Below are 12,500 nucleotides of genomic sequence, written 5' to 3'. Positions count from 1 at the left end.
CCAAACACAGTGTGTCTAAACTCTGGTGTCCAAACACCCAGCGCGCCCTAGACCTTCTGTCTGAGGCCAAACTAGGCTCACCCAGCCACATAATAATACACACAGGCACAAACAACCTGAGAGCACAGCAGGAAAGAGTGGCCACAGCACTGAAGGGAGTGATTGAAAAGGCTTCTTCTACTTTCCCCAACACACAAGTGGTTATCTCCACCCTGCTACCATGAAAAGACTTCCACCCTGCCACAATACAGCGGGTAAAAGCAAGTATTTCCCGTGACTGTGCCTCAAAACCAAACGTTTTCCTGGCCCACCACTCCACACTGGACTTGAACAGCCTTTATGACTTGGTCCACCTCTACAAGGCAGCAGTGCCCACCACTCCACCCTGGACTTGAACAGCCTCTATGACCAGGTCCACCTCTACAAGGCAGCAGTGCCCACCTTTGCCCGAACTCTAAAGGACATCGCTCTCAAACGTATCCCCAACACTTCACACAGGAGCAACAGATCAATAGACACCCCACCCAGATCAGCGAGACACCCTCCCAGATCTGCAGGACCCCCCCCCTGGACCTACACATACAGGACCCACGCCAAGAGGAATTACATCCAGAACACAGTACACCCAGACACATCCACAACCCCACCCCAACCAATCAACACCCCCCCACGTCAACCATGCCCACACCCCATTTAGGCCCCCTCAGATCAGACCTATGCCACTCCTGCCCACCCCATGCACCCCACCCCCGCAAAGAGGGCCTCAACATGGAAGCCACACATACGCCCAGGTAGTGAGCGGGCAAACAGTCCCAACCCCCACTCTCACACTCGCCCAAGCCAATGGCATGTACCAGATGCTCAGCAGGCTCTGCTCACACTTACTGGCCTGAGGCCAAACCACGACCAACAACATTGGACACTCTATGGAACAAAAAGCCTTCACTATATTATCCTGGAATATCCAAGGCCTGAGGTCATCTGCCTTTGGCCTAAAAAGCAGAAACCCGGACTTCAACAAAGAAATGGGTAATACAGACATTATCATCCTGCAAGAAACCTGGTATAGAGGAGACGGACCCACTGGTTGCCCTCTAGGTTACAGAGAGCTGGTAGTCCCATCCACCAAACTACCAGGTGTGAAACAGGGAAGGGACTCAGGGGGTATGCTAATTTGGTATAGAGCAGACCTAACTCACTCCATTAAATTAATCAAAACAGGAACATTCTACATTTGGCTAGAAATTCAAAAGGAAATGATCTTAACAGAGAAAAATGTTCTCCTGTGTGCTACCTAAATCCCCCCACTAGAATCCCCATACTTTAATGAAGACAGCTTCTCCATCCTGGAGAGGGTAAATCAATCATTTTCAGGCCCAGGGACATGTACTAGTCTGTGGCGACTTAAATGCCAGAACCGGACAAGAACCTGACACCCTCAGCACACAGGGGACAAACACCTGCCTGCAGGTGACAGCATTCCCTCTCACATATGCCCCCCTAGGCACAACTATGACAACATAACCAACATAAACGGGTCACAACTCCTGCAGCTTTGTCGCACGCTGGGTATGTACATAGTCAATGGTAGGCTTCGAGGGGACCCCTACGGTAGGTACACCTATAGCTCATCTCTTGGCAGTAGTACTGTAGACTACTTTATCACTGACCTCAACCCAGAGTCTCTCAGAGCGTTCACAGTCAGCCCACTGACACCCCTATCAGACCACAGCAAAATCACAGTCTACTTAAACAGAGCAATACTCAATCATGAGGCATCAAAGCCAAAGGAACTGAGTAACATTAAGAAATGCTATAGATGGAAGGAATGCAGTTTGGAAACCTACCAAAAAACAATTAGGCAACAACAAATTCAATCCCTTTTAGACAATTTCCTGGGTAAAACGTTCCACTGTAATAGTGAAGGTGTAAACTTGGCAGTAGAAAATCTTAACAGTATATTTGACCTCTCAGCTTACCTATCAAATCTAAAAATCTCAAATAGAAAACCGAAGTAAATCAACAATAATGACAAATGGTTTGATGAAGAATGCAAAAATCTAAGAAAGAAATTGAGAAACCTGTCCAACCAAAAATATAGAGACCCGGAAAACCTGAGTCTAGGCCTTCACTATGGTGAATCACTAAAACAATACAGAAATACACTACGGAAAAAGAAGGAACAGCATGTCAGAAATCAGCTCAATGCAATTGAAGAATCCATAGACTCTAACCACTTCTGGGAAAATTGGAAAACACTAAACAAACAACAACACGAAGAATTATCTATCCAAAATGGAGATGTATGGGTAAACCACTTCTCCAATCTTTTTGGCTCTATAACAAAGAATAAAGAGCAAAAACATATACATGATCAAATACAGATCTTAGAATCAACTATTAAAGACTACCAGAACCCACTGGATTCTCCAATTACATTGAATGAGTTACAGGACAAAATAAAAACCCTCCAACCCAAAAAGACATGTGGTGTTGATGGCATCCTCAATGAAATGATCAAATATACAGACAACAAATTCCAATTGGCTATACTAAAACTCTTTAACATCATACTTAGCTCTGGCATCTTCCCAAATATTTGGAACCAAGGACTGATCACCCCAATCCACAAAAGTGGAGACAAATTTGACCCCAATAACTACCGTGGAATATGTGTCAACAGTAACCTTGGGAAAATCCTCTGCATTATTATTAACAGCAGACTCGTACATTTCCTCAATGAAAACAATGTACTGAGCAAATGTAAAATTGGCTTTTTACCAAATTACCGTACAACAGACCATGAATTCACCCTGCACACCCTAATTGACAACCAAACAAACCAAAACAAAGGCAAAGTCTTCTCATGCTTTGTTGATTTCAAAAAAGCCTTCGACTCAATCTGGCATGAGGGTCTGCTATACAAACTGATGGAAAGTGGTGTTGGGGGTAAAACATACGACATTATAAAATCCATGTACACAAACAACAAGTGTGCGGTTAAAATTGGCAAAAAACACACACATTTCTTCACACAGGATCGTGGGGTTAGACAGGGATGCAGCTTAACCCTCTTCAACATATATATCAACGAATTGGCGCGGGCACTAGAAAAGTCTGCAGCACCCGGCCTCCCCCTGCTAGAATCCGAAGTCAAATGTCTGCTGTTTGCCGATGATCTGGTGCTTCTGTCACCAACCAAGGAGGGCAGCACCTAGATCTTATGCACAGATTCTGTCAGACCTGGGCCCCGACAGTAAATCTCAGTAAGACCAAAATAATGGTGTTCCAAAAAAGGTCCAGTCACCAGGACCACAAATACAAATTCCATCTAGACACTGTTGCCCTAGAGCACACAAAAAACTATACATACCTTGGCCTAAACATCAGCGCCACAGGTAACTTCCACAAAGCTGTGAACGATCTGAGAGACAAGGCAAGAAGGGCATTCTATGCCATCAAAAGAAACATAAATTTCAACATACCAATTAGGATTTGGCTAAAAATACTTGAATCAGTCATAGAGCCCATTGCCCTTTATGGTTGTGAGGTCCGGGGTCCGCTCACCAACCAAGACTTCACAAAATGGGACAAACACCAAATTGAGACTCTGCATGCAGAATTCTGCAAAAATATCCTCTGTGTACAACGTAGAACACCAAATAATGCATGCAGAGCAGAATTAGGCCGATACCCACTAATTATCAAAATCCAGAAAAGAGCCGTTAAATTCTACAACCACCTAAAAGGAAGCGATTCCCAAACCTTCCATAACAAAGCCATCACCTACAGAGAGATGAACCTGGAAAAGAGCCCCCTAAGCAAGCTGGTCCTGGGGCTCTGTTCACAAACACAAACACACCCCACAGAGCCCCAGGACAGCAACACAATTAGACCCAACCAAATCATGAGAAAACAAAAAGATAATTACTTAACACATTGGAAAGAATTAACAAAAAAACAGAGCAAACTAGAATGCTATTTGGCCCTACACAGAGAGTAAACAGCGGCAGAATACCTGACCACTGTGACTGGCCCAAAATTAAGGAAAGCTTTGACTATGTACAGACTCAGTGAGCATAGCCTTGCTATTGAGAAAGGCCGCCGTAGGCAGACATGGCTCTCAAGAGAAGACAGGCTATGTGCTCACTGCCCACAAAATGAGGTGGAAACTGAGCTGCACTTCCTAACCTCCTGTCCAATGTATGACCATATTAGAGACACATATTTCCCTGAGATTACACAGATCAACAAAGAATTCGAAAAAACAAATCCAATTTTGATAAACTCCCATATCTACTGGGTGAAATTCCACAGTGTGCCATCACAGCAGCAAGATTTGTGACCTGTTGCCACGAGAAAAGGGCAACCAGTGAAGAACAAACACCATTGTAAATACAACCCATATTTATGCTTATTTATTTTATCTTGTGTCCTTTAACCATTTGTACATTGTTAAAGCACTGTATATATATGATATGACATTTGTAATGTCTTTATTGTTTTGAAACTTCTGTATGTGTAATGTTTACTGTTAATTTTTATTGTTTATTTCACTTTATATATTCACTTTGTATGTTGTCTACCTCACTTGCTTTGGCAATGTTAACACATGTTTCCCATGCCAATAAAGCCCTTGAATTGAATTGAATTGAGAGACAGGCAGAGAGAGAGACAGAGAGAGAGAGAGAGAGAGAGAGAGACAGAGAGAGAGACAGAGAGACAGAGAGACAGAGAGACAGAGAGAGAGAGACAGAGAGAGAGACAGAGAAAGACAGAGAGAGATAGAGGGAGACAGAGAGAGCGAGACAGAAAGAGAGAGAGAGAGAGAGAGAAAGAGAGAGAGAGAGACAGAGAGAGTGAGTGAGACAGAGAGACAGAGAGAGCGAGACAGAAAGAGAGACAGAAAGAGAGACAGAGAGAGAGACAGAGAAAGACAGAGAGAGACAGAGAGAGAGAGAGATTTTAGTCTATCACCAAATATACAGTGAATGTATTGTTGACGTCTTCTGAAATGCAACATGTAAGGTCGTGGGTTGTGTGTGTGTGTGTGTGTGTGTGTGTGTGTGTGTGTGTGTGTGTGTGTGTGTGTGTGTGTGTTACCTCCACACAGTATTTCGTGTTGGTAGGGGCAGGAGTAGTCGTCCATCTGACAGTATGTTCCATACACCGTCCCCAGACTGTTCCTCTCACACACACACCTCTCACACACACACACTCCCCGGCCGCTACAGTCCACCCGTGATGCCTCCGCACCACACTGCCGCGGCCCCTCCTGGGAGTGTGTGTGCTCTAGGTCCAACTCCGGTGTGTGTGTGTGAGAGCTGTGTGTGTGTGAGAGGTGTGTGTGTGTGTTGACTTCTTGATTATTATGATCTGTGTCTGGGGTGTCCTCTCCACAAGACGACTGGTGGGTTGCGTCGTCGTGGCAACGGTGACAGCGACATCGTGATCGAACCTTGATGACGACTGACTCATTGTAACCCACGGGCCTGACGAAGACCTGGACCACGTCATCTTCCTCATCATCGTCAGGACAGGACAGCAGGCCGATGGTGATGTTGAAGTAGACCTGCATCGAGGTAGAGGTACAGGTAGAGTTAGAGGGGTAGAGGTAGAGGTAGGTAGAGTTAGAGGTAGAGGTAGAGGTAGAGGTAGAGTTAGAGGTAGAGGTAGAGGTAGAGGTAAAGGTAGAGTTAGAGGTGTAGAGGTAGAGGTAGAGGTAGAGTTAGAGTTAGAGGTAGAGGTAGAGGTAGAGGTCGAGGTAGAGTTAGAGGTAGAGGTAGAGTTAGAGGTGTAGAGGTAGAGGTAGAGGTGTAGAGGTGTAGAGGTAGAGTTAGAGTTAGAGGTAGAGGTAGAGGTAGAGTTAGAGGTAGAGGTAGAGTTAGAGGTGTAGAGGTAGAGGTAGAGGTAGAGGTAGAGTTAGAGGTAGAGGTAGAGGTAGAGTTAGAGGTAGAGTTAGAGGTGTAGAGGTAGAGGTAGAGGTGTAGAGGTGTAGAGGTAGAGTTAGAGTTAGAGTTAGAGGTAGAGGTAGAGTTAGAGGTAGAGGTAGAGGTAGAGTTAGAGGTAGAGGTAGAGTTAGAGGTAGAGGTAGAGGTAGAGGTAGAGGTAGAGTTAGAGGTGTAGAGGTAGAGGTAGAGTTAGAGGTGTAGAGGTAGAGGTAGAGGTAGAGGTAGAGTTAGAGGTAGAGGTAGAGTTAGAGGTAGAGTTAGAGGTGTAGAGGTAGAGGTGTAGAGGTGTAGAGGTAGAGTTAGAATTAGAGGTAGAGGTAGAGGTAGAGTTAGAGGTAGAGTTAGAGGTAGAGGTAGAGGTAGAGTTAGAGGTAGAGGTAGAGTTAGAGGTAGAGGTGTAGAGGTGTAGAGGTAGAGTTAGAGTTAGAGGTAGAGTTAGAGGTGTAGAGGTAGAGGTAGAGTTAGAGGTGTAGAGGTAGAGGTAGAGGTAGAGGTAGAGTTAGAGGTAGAGGTAGAGGTAGAGTTAGAGGTAGAGTTAGAGGTGTAGAGGTAGAGGTAGAGGTAGAGGTAGAGGTAGAGGTGTAGAGGTAGAGGTAGAGTTAGAGGTAGAGTTAGAGGTGTAGAGGTAGAGGTAGAGGTGTAGAGATGTAGAGTTAGAGGTAGAGTTAGAGGTAGAGTTAGAGGTAGAGTTAGAGGTAGAGGTAGAGTTAGAGGTAGAGTTAGAGGTGTAGAGGTAGAGGTAGAGGTAGAGTTAGAGTTAGAGGTAGAGTTAGAGGTAGGTAGAGTTAGAGGTAGAGGTAGAGGTAGAGGTAGAGTTAGAGGTGTAGAGGTAGAGGTAGAGTTAGAGGTAGAGTTAGAGGTGTAGAGGTAGAGGTAGAGGTAGAGGTAGAGTTAGAGGTAGAGTTAGAGGTAGAGGTAGAGGTGTAGAGGTGTAGAGTTAGAGGTAGAGGTAGAGTTAGAGGTCGAGGTAGAGTTAGAGGTAGAGTTAGAGGTAGAGTTAGAGGTAGGTAGAGTTAGAGGTAGAGGTAGAGGTAGAGGTAGAGTTAGAGGTAGAGTTAGAGGTGTAGAGGTAGAGGTAGAGGTAGAGGTAGAGTTAGAGGTGTAGAGGTAGAGGTAGAGTTAGAGGTGTAGAGGTAGAGGTAGAGGTAGAGTTAGAGGTGTAGCGGTAGAGGTAGAGGTAGAGTTAGAGGTGTAGAGTTAGAGGTAGAGGTAGAGTTAGAGGTGTAGAGTTAGAGGTAGAGGTAGAGTTAGAGGTAGAGTTAGAGGTAGAGTTAGAGGTAGAGGTAGAGGTAGAGGTAGAGTTAGAGGTAGAGGTAGAGGTAGAGTTAGAGGTAGAGTTAGAGGTGTAGAGGTAGAGGTAGAGGTAGAGTTAGAGGTGTAGAGGTAGAGGTAGAGGTAGAGTTAGAGTTAGAGGTGTAGAGGTAGAGGTAGAGGTAGAGGTAGAGTTAGAGGTGTAGAGGTAGAGGTAGAGGTAGAGTTAGAGTTAGAGGTGTAGAGGTAGAGGTAGAGTTAGAGTTAGAGCGAGAAGAGCCGATATTCAACCTCAAGACATTAACGGTGGACTCATCAATATAACATTATCATACACAGCAGCATGCCAACACATCCTCACTAAATGCATCCTCACTTCAGTGGAAGACTAAGTGAACACGAAGACGGCATCATTGTATCCTCTGAAACAATATATCCCCTAGTGAAGCTTTTCATTAACAATAACAGGTCAGCTGATAATCACATGACAAATTCATGTGTTGAGTCATAATCTTCCCAGATCAGATTACTCCCAAATAATCTATAAGAATCTCACACGCACACGCACACACAAACACACATCCACTTGCATGCGGGAGTGTGTGTGTGTGTGTGTGTGTGTGTGTGTGTGTGTGTGTGTGTGTGTGTGTGTGTGTGTGTGTGTGTGTGTGTGTGTGAGTGCATGATTCTGTGTGTGTGTGTGATTGTGTGTGCGTACGTGTGTGTACCGTCTGGTTGGGCTGGACATTGGAACAGCTGTGGTCGTGGGATTCAGATCCTTCCGGACAAAGAGGAGAGACACTGACCAGAAAACGACTGAACGCTCTGTCCTCCACTGACACAGACACCTGGACAACTGACAACAACCTCTAGAGGAGAGAGAGAGAGACAGAGAGAGAGAGAGAGAGAGAAAGAGAGAGAGAGAGAGAGAGACAGAGAGAGAGAGAGAGAGAGAGAGCAGGTTGTCATCAGAAAGCCTCCATTGCTCTTCTGTCCTCTGATCAACAGGGGATGATGGGGGGAAATGAGGTGGGGCTACAAATACAAATAGCGTATTATTATTAATTGGTGATTATACTGTGTTACCGTGGAGACGGGATAGCCTTAATAACGCCAAGCTCTGTTATGCGGATTCAATGTGTGTGTGGGTCTGGGTGTGTGTGATGTGTATGTGTACAGAATGTGAAGATTTGAGGAGTCGACAGATTCCTATAACAAACAATGGTTTGTTATGTAGAGATAGAGATTATATACTGGGCCAAACCCTCACTCTCCACTTACCCCTCACCCTCCACTTACCCCTCACCCTCCCCTTACCCCTCCCCTTACCCCTCACCCTCCACTTACCCCTCACCCTCACCTTACCCCTCACCCTCCACTTACCCCTCCCCTTACCCCTCACCCTCCCCTTACCCCTCACCCTCTCCTTAACCCTCCCCTTAACCCTCACCCTCCCCTTAACCCTCCCCTTACCCCTCACCCTCTCCTTACCCCTCACCCTCTCCTTAACCCTCCCCTTACCCCTCACCCTCTCCTTACCCCTCACCCTCCCCTTACCCCTCACCCTTCCCTTACCCCTCACCCTCCCCTTACCCTTCCCCTTACCGCTCACCCTCTCCTTAACCCTCCCCTTAACCCTCACCCTCCCCTTAACCCTCCCCTTACCCCTCACCCTCTCCTTAACCCTCCCCTTACCCCTCACCCTCCCCTTACCCCTCACCCTCCCTTAACCCTCACCCTCCCCTCACCCTCACCCTCCCCTCACCCTCCCTTAATCCTCACCCTCCCCTCGCCCTCCCTTAACCCTCACCCTCCCCTTAACCCTCACCCTCCCTTAACCCTTAACCCTCACCCTCACCCACCCTTAACCCTCACCCTCCCCTCACCCTCCCTTAACCCTCACCCTCCCCTCACCCTCCCTTAACCCTCACCCTCCCCTCACCCTCACCCTCCCCTCACCCTCCCTTAATCCTCACCCTCCCCTCGCCCTCCCTTAACCCTCACCCTCCCCTTAACCCTCACCCTCCCTTAACCCTTAACCCTCACCCTCACCCACCCTTAACCCTCACCCTCCCCTCACCCTCCCTTAACCCTCACCCTCCCCTCACCCTCCCTTAACCCTCCCCTCCCCTCACCCTCACCCTCCCTTAACCCTCACCCTCCTCTTAACCCTCACCCTCCCTTAACCCTCACCCTCCCCTCACCCTCCCCTTAACCATCACCCTCCCCTCCCCTCACCCTCCCCTTAACCCTCACCCTCCCCTCACCCTCACCCTCCCCTCACCCTCACCCTCCCTTAACCCTCACCCTCCCCCTCACCCTCCCCTTAACCCTCCCCTTACCCCTTACCCTCCCCTTACCCCTCACCCTCCCCTTAACCCTCAACCTCCCCTTAACCCTCCCCTTACCCCTCACCCTCCCCTTAACCCTCCCCTTACCCCTTACCCTCCCCTTACCCCTCACCCTCCCCTTACCCCTCACCCTTCCCTTACCCCTCACCCTCCCCTTACCCTTCCCCTTACCCCTCACCCTCTCCTTAACCCTCCCCTTAACCCTCACCCTCCCCTTAACCCTCCCCTTACCCCTCACCCTCTCCTTAACCCTCCCCTTACCCCTCACCCTCCCCTTACCCCTCACCCTCCCTTAACCCTCACCCTCCCCTCACCCTCACCCTCCCCTCACCCTCCCTTAATCCTCACCCTCCCCTCGCCCTCCCTTAACCCGCACCCTCCCCTTAACCCTCAACCTCCCCTTAACCCTCCCCTTAACCCTCAACCTCCCCTTAACCCTCCCCTTACCCCTCACCCTCCCCTTAACCCTCCCCTTACCCCTTACCCTCCCCTTACCCCTCACCCTCCCCTTAACCCTCAACCTCCCCTTAACCCTCCCCTTACCCCTCACCCTCCCCTTAACCCTCAACCTCCCCTTAACCCTCCCCTTACCCCTCACCCTCCCCTTAACCCTCCCCTTACCCCTCACCCTCCCCTTACCCCTCCCCCTCCCCTTAACCCTCCCCTTACCCTCACCCTCCCCTTACCCTCACCCTCCCCTTACCCCTCACCCTCCACTTACCCCTCACCCTCACCTTACCCCTCCCCTTACCCCTCACCCTCCACTTACCCCTCACCCTCACCTTACCCCTCACCCTCCACTTACCCCTCCCCTTACCCCTCACCCTCCCCTTACCCCTCACCCTCTCCTTAACCCTCCCCTTAACCCTCACCCTCCCCTTAACCCTCCCCTTACCCCTCACCCTCTCCTTACCCCTCACCCTCTCCTTAACCCTCCCCTTACCCCTCACCCTCTCCTTACCCCTCACCCTCCCCTTACCCCTCACCCTTCCCTTACCCCTCACCCTCCCCTTACCCTTCCCCTTACCCCTCACCCTCTCCTTAACCCTCCCCTTACCCCTCACCCTCCCCTTACCCCTCACCCTCCCTTAACCCTCACCCTCCCCTCACCCTCCCCCTCCCCTCACCCTCCCTTAATCCTCACCCTCCCCTCGCCCTCCCTTAACCCTCACCCTCCCCTTAACCCTCACCCTCCCTTAACCCTCAACCTCCCCTCACCCTCACCCACCCTTAACCCTCACCCTCCCCTCACCCTCCCTTAACCCTCACCCTCCCCTCACCCTCCCTTAACCCTCCCCTCCCCTCACCCTCACCCTCCCTTAACCCTCACCCTCCTCTTAACCCTCACCCTCCCTTAACCCTCACCCTCCCCTCACCCTCCCCTTAACCATCACCCTCCCCTCACCCTCCCCTTAACCCTCACCCTCCCCTCACCCTCACCCTCCCCTCACCCTCACCCTCCCTTAACCCTCACCCTCCCCCTCACCCTCCCCTTAACCCTCCCCTTACCCCTTAACCCTCCCCTTAACCCTCACCCTCCCCTTAACCCTCCCCTTACCCCTCACCCTCTCCTTAACCCTCCCCTTACCCCTCACCCTCCCCTTACCCCTCACCCTCCACTTACCCCTCACCCTCACCTTACCCCTCACCCTCCACTTACCCCTCCCCTTACCCCTCACCCTCCCCTTACCCCTCACCCTCTCCTTAACCCTCCCCTTAACCCTCACCCTCCCCTTAACCCTCCCCTTACCCCTCACCCTCTCCTTACCCCTCACCCTCTCCTTAACCCTCCCCTTACCCCTCACCCTCTCCTTACCCCTCACCCTCCCCTTACCCCTCACCCTTCCCTTACCCCTCACCCTCCCCTTACCCTTCCCCTTACCCCTCACCCTCTCCTTAACCCTCCCCTTACCCCTCACCCTCCCCTTACCCCTCACCCTCCCTTAACCCTCACCCTCCCCTCACCCTCACCCTCCCCTCACCCTCCCTTAATCCTCACCCTCCCCTCGCCCTCCCTTAACCCTCACCCTCCCCTTAACCCTCACCCTCCCTTAACCCTCAACCTCCCCTCACCCTCACCCACCCTTAACCCTCACCCTCCCCTCACCCTCCCTTAACCCTCACCCTCCCCTCACCCTCCCTTAACCCTCCCCTCCCCTCACCCTCACCCTCCCTTAACCCTCACCCTCCTCTTAACCCTCACCCTCCCTTAACCCTCACCCTCCCCTCACCCTCCCCTTAACCATCACCCTCCCCTCACCCTCCCCTTAACCCTCACCCTCCCCTCACCCTCACCCTCCCCTCACCCTCACCCTCCCTTAACCCTCACCCTCCCCCTCACCCTCCCCTTAACCCTCCCCTTACCCCTTAACCCTCCCCTTAACCCTCACCCTCCCCTTAACCCTCCCCTTACCCCTCACCCTCTCCTTAACCCTCCCCTTACCCCTCACCCTCCCCTTACCCCTCACCCTCCCTTAACCCTCACCCTCCCCTCACCCTCACCCTCCCCTCACCCTCCCTTAATCCTCACCCTCCCCTCGCCCTCCCTTAACCCTCACCCTCCCCTTAACCCTCACCCTCCCTTAACCCTCAACCTCCCCTCACCCTCACCCACCCTTAACCCTCACCCTCCCCTCACCCTCCCTTAACCCTCACCCTCCCCTCACCCTCACCCTCCCTTACCACTCACCCTCACCCTCCCCTCACCCTCACCCTCCCTTAACCCTCTCCTCCCCTCACCCTCACCCTCCCTTAACCCTCACCCTCCTCTTAACCCTCACCCTCCCTTAACCCTCACCCTCCCCTCACCCTCCCCTTAACCATCACCCTCCCCTCACCCTCCCCTTAACCCTCACCCTCCCCTCACCCTCACCCTCCCTTAACCCTCACCCTCCCCCTCACCCTCCCCTTAACCCTCCCCTTACCCCTTACCCTCCCCTTACCCCGC

The 12,500-nt window shown here is 50.8% G+C and overlaps 1 protein-coding gene across 2 annotated transcripts in view; it reads right to left on the bottom strand.

Moving 5' to 3' along the window:
- Positions 1 to 12,500, bottom strand: part of LOC110489377 (integrin beta-8-like) — a 50,349-nt gene that overhangs the window by 19,366 nt on the left and 18,483 nt on the right. For both annotated transcript variants that reach the window (XM_036971573.1, XM_036971572.1), the window contains exons 10-11: positions 7,931 to 8,071; positions 5,104 to 5,572 (exon numbers count right to left, since the gene is read on the bottom strand). In XM_036971573.1, the coding sequence (XP_036827468.1) occupies positions 5,104 to 5,572; positions 7,931 to 8,071 (610 nt within the window). The remainder of the gene's footprint in view (positions 1 to 5,103; positions 5,573 to 7,930; positions 8,072 to 12,500) is intronic.

This window comes from Oncorhynchus mykiss, chromosome 32 (assembly GCF_013265735.2).
Source record: "Oncorhynchus mykiss isolate Arlee chromosome 32, USDA_OmykA_1.1, whole genome shotgun sequence".
Classification (NCBI taxonomy): domain Eukaryota; kingdom Metazoa; phylum Chordata; class Actinopteri; order Salmoniformes; family Salmonidae; genus Oncorhynchus; species Oncorhynchus mykiss.
The sequence above is the reverse complement of the archived record's forward strand: the minus strand, read 5'-3'. Positions and strand labels throughout refer to the sequence as shown.